General features: G+C 50.9%; 1 protein-coding gene across 1 annotated transcript; it reads right to left on the reverse strand.

Annotated features, from left to right (window-relative positions):
* Positions 1–1,262: 1,262 nt before the first annotated feature.
* On the reverse strand, positions 1,263–6,113 carry DBX1 (developing brain homeobox 1). The gene is made up of 4 exons (XM_065882968.1): positions 5,468–6,113; positions 4,718–4,819; positions 2,602–2,804; positions 1,263–2,181 (listed from the first exon to the last, which is right to left on the reverse strand). The coding sequence occupies exons 1-4, from the start codon at positions 5,832–5,834 to the stop codon at positions 1,816–1,818; spliced, it is 1,038 nt and encodes a 345-aa protein (XP_065739040.1). The 5' UTR covers positions 5,835–6,113; the 3' UTR covers positions 1,263–1,815.
* Positions 6,114–7,436: the final 1,323 nt, after the last annotated feature.

The raw sequence follows: 7,436 nt of genomic DNA on the forward strand, positions 1-7,436 counted from the left end.
AATGTGTTATGTGGCTGATGTGGCAGAGATCAGTCTCTGAAAGAGCACAGAGCCCTTGCCAGGGTTCTAACCTGATGTTCTTTACTGGTTGCTGGTTAAATAAATCATTTCTGCTGAAAGTTAGTCTTTAAAGAACTTCAGTTTCACTGGGGAGCCCCAGAGTCTGTATCTGGGCTCCCAAGTCCTGCCTGTAGATGTCATTCCTATTAAAATCAGTTCACACACAGAAGTCAAAACCACCTTTGGGCTTCCCTGGGGACTAGGAAATATGCCTTCAAGGAGGGAAAGAAAAACTATTGCAAAGTTGAACCACTTAAACTGACTTTCATTGTTGTCTTCTAGTCCATCATTTCAGTCCTTAGAGTAGGGGAGAAGGATCATCACAGACTCAACTTGTTGACATCACTTGACTGGAGCTATTTTACTTGTAACCATAGCAAAATTGGCTATTTTATGGTACAGGGAAGCAGAAAAGGCACTGGCCCGAGAGTCAGAGATGGGTTCTAGTTCTAGCTTGTCCTCTAACTAGTTGGGTGCTTTAGACAAGTGCCTTCCTCTCTTGAATATGAGCATACCTTCTGTAAATTCCAGCAGCGCTTGGATTAGAATAGCTCCATTCCTTGCACTAGAATAGCTCTAACGTTCTGTAAGTTAGGGATAACACTTGATCATTGTGTGCATCCTACTTTTTATTTGGCATTTGTTCATTTGATACATATATACATATATAAAAATCTGTACATGGTAAAAATACAAAATAAGTATTTTTTTATAAGTTACTCAATTAAACAGCTACCTTTTTAAAGTTTAAAAACCATTGCAAGAAAAGAGAGAAGGAAATCTAGTCAGTCCTTTATATCATTCACAATAAACTTGGTATAAAATATCCATACAAGTGTACAAAATAGTGTACAGTTCACAAAAGCTGTGCAAAGACAGCAAAGTTCTATGAAAAAAAAATCAAAGAGGCTTGTGGGTCTCTCTCTGTTCACATCATGCCCAGTGCTCAGTGAAACCTCCCCAGAAATAATAAAAGGGCACAAGGTAGAGTGCTTGGTGCATATACTATGCATGCAGAAATAGTAAAGAAAAGTCTTTAAAACACACACTCGAAATAGAGGCCGACTCTTCCTCCCATTTAGAGAACTCACTTCTTTGCCCAGAGAGCGGTTGGAATATGACACATAGAAAAGACTCAATATTTATGTGGTACCTTAGACCAGAAGGCACGGGTAGATTTTTTTTTTTTTTCTTTTTTGAAATTCTTGAGCTTTCTAAGGGCATTGCTACGGGAAGACTGGGTTACCAGTGTCTGGAGTTGGGCAAGAGGCCCTCGCTACCTAAGGTGGGGAGGTGGAGGGATCTAGGAAGTCAGGGGTCTTGAAGTTATATGCTTGATGTTGTGACTCGTATCTCGGTTTCCTACTTCAGAAAAGGTTTCTTACCTTATAGGGTTGTTGCTGCTGTAGACCAGCAGGGCCTGGCTCACAGCTAAACCCGGGCTGGGAGAGTGAACACCCCACTGTGTTGAAAATATCTTGCAATAAGGAAGCTAAACAGGGGCCCTCGCGGCAAAGTTAAGGCTGGGACCAAGACCTAAATTTAACTTATGCGGAGAGGGCTGTTGGTAGGTGGTGTGGGGCAAGGGAATGTCGTTGGGGGGCAATGGAAGGGGCCAGGGTGCCCTCGACGACGCGACAGTTCTACAGCGGGGAGCGGCAGCGTCTGCGCAGCGCGGGCAAGTGAACACGCACCGAATCCCACCTCTTCAATTTCAAAGCACTTATAATCGGTACCCCGGGCGCGGGAGGGCTTCTAAGACACGTTGATCTCCTCCTCCTCAGCCTCCTCATCCTCCTCGGAGTCGGAGAAGTCCGAAGGTTTGTCGGGGCTGCCAGAGTGCGCGGGCGAGTGGGGCAGCGGCCCTTCCAGGCGCGGGTCCCGCAGGTGCCGAGGGTCGGGGGACGGGTGATGATAGACCAGGCGGTGGCGGAGGCTGCGCGGGCCCTCGTCCTGGTCGTCGTCGTCGTCCCCGGGACCCTTCTGGCCCACGTCGCTGAGGTCCGGGTGCGGATTGAGTTTGGTGGGAAGGGTCTGCTCGCGGCAGCCCCCGCTAGACAGGAGCTCGCGCTCCTTGGAGTTCCGCCACTTCATGCGTCGGTTCTGGAACCAGATTTTCACCTGGGGCGAGAGGGGTGAGAGCAGGCGAGAAGCAGCGGTTAGCGCAGAACCCCCGCCACCGCCCCAAGTGGGTGGGAAGGAGGCCCTGTCCTTCCTCTCTTTGCCGGCTCCCCACCCAGGAAAGTGAGTTCGGACCGGAAGTGGCCCTTACCCTACCCCCACCAGCTCGGCTGCACGCACCTCTCGCCCTTTCTTCCGGCACCTGGCCCAGGTGGGCGGGGGTGGGGGAGACGCTGGGCCCGGGAGAGACGGGGTGGCGAGAGTAGCGGGCTATCGCGAGAAGCCTCCGTGAAGCTGGCTCGTGCACTTACTCCCTCTCTAGACCTTACCGCGTCTGTACAATGGGACCTAGGTGGTTTCAGAGAACCTTCCCGTTCGTACGATGCGTGGGGGGAGGGGCTCTGGGGAGACTGCCCTCACCTGTGAGTCTTTCAAGCCCAGCTTGGACGCCAGCTTCTTGCGGTCGGGCTTGCTGATGTACTTCTGCTTCTGGAACATTTTCTCCAGCGCCTTGCGCTGCACGTCGGAGAACACGGCTCGACGCAGCATGCCCCTACGAGGCTTGCCGCGAGCGGCCAGTGGCCAGGAGAAGGTCCCCGGGATGGGCACGACGCTGGAGGACGCTGCGGAGGCCAGGGGTGCGAGGTGAGTGAGTGGGCGGTGGCCCGCCCGGGCCGTGGCGTCCGCCCCATCATTGCGGCCTCCTTAGGTTTTTCTCTCTGATCCCTTCATCTCTTTAAAGCTCTCCTTTTTCTCCGCCTGGAGAATAGGCTACGAGCCTACAAACCTGCGAGAGTGAAAGGCGCTTTCTGCCCAAATAACTTTCCCTTTCAACCGTGCAAACCCGGATTAGGTAAAACCACGGAAACACAGAAAAGACCCCCCACAATAGCCTATTTCGTTTTTCCATTCAACGATCTCAGGGAAACTAACTTGCGTGCGTCAGCTAATATAGCTGCAGAAAAAAGTAAATTGTAAAAATAAAGTAGCCAGCCACTGGGTTCCCCCCTAAGCTTTTAACACGTTTGTGGCTTTTGCATTCTTTAGATGAAAATGAGGTGATTTACTGATTTGACAGAGAGGAGAAAATCCGCTTTGGATTTTTTATGTTTTGAAAAATCCAATCAGTATTCATCTTTTTTTATATTAATCTTTCCTCCCCTCCCCCACAAAACGTAAAGAATTCGGCCAGAATACATGAAAAGTGGCAGCTAATTAGCACATTGACCGCTTCCCAATGGGTATTGGCATGATAAAAGGGGGGAGAGTTTCGCTTTAAGGGAGAAAAAAAATCCAAAAGAAACAGAGACTCTAATGAAGCGTGAATGGTAATTGTGTAGTAATGAACTAACAGAAAAAGACTGAGGACAAGCAGCGAAAGCCATATATTACTGGGACAAAAGAGATTTACACTTTCAAACTAAACACAACTGCAGGCCAAGACCAGTGGGAGAATACTGATGGCAGAGGCTTCTCTTCCCCGAATCATTTTCATTAAATGGACATGAAAAGCTATTTATAAAGCTCGGGTTGTTTTTGTTACAGCATTGAGATGGGGGAGAAAGGGAGCAAATTCCATTATCAGCAGTAGCATGAATGGTGGGGGGGGTGAATTCTCTCTCCCCCTTTCAAAAATCAATCGCTTGTTTCTTTCGCTGATATTTGGAAGTGCTGTCGAGGTTCTACCCATCCCCCACCGACCATGCCCAGTCTCTCTTCCCTTTATAAGAGTTCCTGTCTCCTTAATCTTGACCAGCTGCAGAGTTTTTGAGCCATAGTTTGCGTCACCACTGGGATTCCAGGATGAAAACGTCCTGGAACCTGTTCAAGGTGTTTCTCCTTTAAACCGGGACCCAATTATGGGCTTCCCTCCGACTTAATTTACGAGCTCTAGGATCTTTAAAACGGTATGGCGGTGGGGGGACGGTATGAGAAAGAGTTTGGGAAATCAGGTAGGAAATAGAAGGTTGGGGTTGTGGGAGGATCTAGTCCCCCTCCCCCTGGGCGACCCCAGGCATCCCACACAAGAGGGCATCCCATGTGGTCTTGTGAAAAGCCTGAAGCCCTGAATGAGTCTTAAAGAGAAATTAGCCCCGGCTGGTAGGTGTCTCTCCGCGGCTTGGAGGGGCGAGGGTTGGTCTGTGTGTGGCTGCCCGGAGGAGCTGACCAATTGGTCATGGTGCTGAAACCTTTGTGGGGAATCGTGGCCAAGTGCACTGACTCTGTGGGAAAACGGCGGCCTGAAGGGATGCCAACAGCTCCTCGCCGGGAAGGGAACCGCCTCAAATTTGGACCATGACAATTCCTGCTAATTTGTAGAGCAGGGAATTGGTGCAAAGTGTCAAGCAGTCACTGCTTGTGCTAAATAGGGCATCAAATTGGCGCGACGGATTCGTGAATGTTGTACGCCTTGCAACCTCTGAACCGGAGCGTAACCCCGTGAGGTGGACGGAGAAATATGGCTTCGGGGCAGGGAGCGACGGAGTGCGGCTGGGGCGACGCCCAGCCTCCTGAAAGGAAGGGGGATGAGACCTACCTGGGAAATAAGAAGATCTGATGAAAGGCTGGAAGGAGCCTTCCAAGTAGGGAAAGGCGAAGGTCTTGGGAGGGACACTCTGGAGCAAGGCGGGGGATGTTTCTGGGAGAGAGTGAGGAAAGGAGGAACAGAAGGAGGGAGACAGAAAGGGAATTTGATTAAGTACATGATTATTGTACAGCACAGTGAATACACGACATGATTAACCTTTCGGCTGGTTTCAAAGGCATCTTACTCAGTGTACTGACACTGTAAAGTAAAACTTTCCCTAACACTGTCTCTATCTGTGGAACCCCCTCCCCCAGTAGTCCTCAGAGTCCCCCCCCCCCCCATGTCATCCTAGGCACTAACGAGATAGAAGAACTGATGGGGATGGGGAGAAAAGAATTGCAGACCGATAATACTTGCTAAGGTAGTAAATATATTGTCTTGGGTTAAAAAAAAACTGGCTTTCAGAAGCTCAAGGACAGAAACGCAGACGTCCAGGGGCGTGCGCGCAATTTCACTGCGCCAGGGAACTGTGCGGCGCTCGGACTGTAGGTGTTCAAATTCATTCTGAGGGTGGGGCGAACCTGGAGGCTTCCTGGGAATCGTCTGAACCTAAGTCTCACATTGCTTGACAGTGGGGCCTCGGGGATCTTGCGTACGTGTGTGCACTGCTGTGAGCGTGGGTACCCGCTGCGTATGGGAAACTGAGGCCATAAGGACTCTGCATCTAGACCGGCCCCTTAGCGTTTTGCTTTCACTTACCAGTTCTGGGCGCCGAAGAAAGGATGGCGTTCACTCCAAACTTCAGAAACGTGGGCTCGCTGGCAGGGGAGATGGCCGTCTGTGGTGAGCCGCCCCGCCGGCCGCCTGGACCCGGGGAGCCCAGGTCCGAGGCGCCTGTGTCTGTGAGAGCCGCAGGGGCCCCCTGCCTAGGGGGCGACATGCTGGCGGTGGGCACGCTGCGGGGCAGGTAGGCTGGGGGTCGGCTGATGCGGATCAGATCCTCCACCAGGAAGCTCGAGTGGCCGGAAAATGCCGACTGCAGGGACTGGGGCAATGTTAAGGTGGGCGTGGGGCGCAAGAGGCTGGGGTACCCGGCTGGGGGCGCGAGGAGGCCGGGGAACATCATGTTAGGCGAGGGGCGGGCGGAAAAACCCTTCTTCCAGTGGCCAGAGGGTAAATGCTGGGCTTCCCGCCCCTCCCGCCCTCTCTCTTGGGCTTAGCAAACGTCTTCTAGTAACGATCCCACTTGGGTGTCTGCGAGTCCTCCGCGGTCCTCCCGTTGAGGTGATGGTTTTATAGTGGCCCGCCCGTTAACGCGTTTTGAAAAGTGACAGCTCTGACAATGAAGTTCAACAAAGTTCTCCACTCGAGCTTCATTCGCTGGAGGCTCTGGGCGCGCTGATTGGCGCAGGGGTGCAATTTATGATTGGATTAGTCTTCATAAGCATGGCCCGCACAATGGGCTGGCAACAAAGGCTGGCGCGCATCAATTCTGCGTGTCGACCGCCTCTTTGCAATACAGTGGTCCCCCAAAGCTCTCGCCGGGAGTTTTTGTTCGGAAGCAACACCCGGGCTAATTAAATGCCTATTTAGAAGTTTCAGATGACATCTTGCCTCATAGAAAAGGAATTATTTAAAGAATGCACTAAATTTATTTGCAGCTCCCCTGCTGAGCCTGGAAAATAAATCAATAAATATTCATAGAAATTCATCTCCAGGCAATCAGTAAAATAATCCTCCCCCCTTGTGGGGAGGGCAATGGAAAATTTCAAGTCAGTGAACATGAAAATATACTCCCTCTTCGGTCTCTGCCCTGTACATTACTCCAGCTGAGGCATAAAGCAGATGTGATGGGTGGGTTAAATAAATGTGGGGTAGGGGAGTGCCCTTCTAACAACCCAGGGAGACTTGAAATTGATGCTTTGGGGCTATTGGATGTGCGTCCCTAGGGTTGGAGGGGGGTGGTCTTGATTTATTTCATGTTGGGAAACTAATTGAGATCGAGAGAGTTAGTGGGTACCTGAATAGTAATATGACCCTCCTGCAAACTCCCAGCAACTTAGAAAACGACTTTCAGCGACGTATCTTTATAAGTGTCACTGAGGAACGAACGGCAGTTCACCCGGGGGAGGATCAGAGAGCAGCATCGAAAAGGGGCAAGGGAGCCGGATTCCATTCCCAAGGGCTTACCTCTGCTGGAGGCTGCCTCAGACAAGGACACCTGGACACTGTGGGTGCCCTGCTGGCTCTTTTCTAACCTCTACAAGCCCTTGGCAGTTTCAGTAGAAACTCATAGCCTGGACTTTTAAAACCACAGCAGCGAAGGTTGGGATTTGTCCTGAGAGAGTCCTACCCATTGTGGGCGCTTAACCCGGCCAAAGTTTTGCTGCTTCCTCATCAACTGCAATGTACAAACACATGAAAACAGCACGATGGACGCGGTTCCCAAACATGTTGGTCCCCATGAGGAAAGACGATTCTTACTTAATTTGGTGCCTCAAATGAGAATCCTCCTGTAGACAGTACTGTGTTTTCTGCTGGGTTGGGGCTGGGGTGGTGCTGAGCCTCAATTCCGTTTCTCGGCTCGGCTAGATAACAGATGTGTAAAATGTCCCATTCATTTCTGTAGTGTGGCTGAACCTCCCCAAAGAGAAGTGTGCAGCCTGCCAGGCCGCCCTGATCCTATTAACCATGAACTAACTGTCACCTTCAGCTGGTTTTCCTTTTT

This window comes from Phocoena phocoena, chromosome 8 (assembly GCF_963924675.1).
Source record: "Phocoena phocoena chromosome 8, mPhoPho1.1, whole genome shotgun sequence".
Taxonomy (NCBI): Eukaryota; Metazoa; Chordata; class Mammalia; order Artiodactyla; family Phocoenidae; genus Phocoena; species Phocoena phocoena.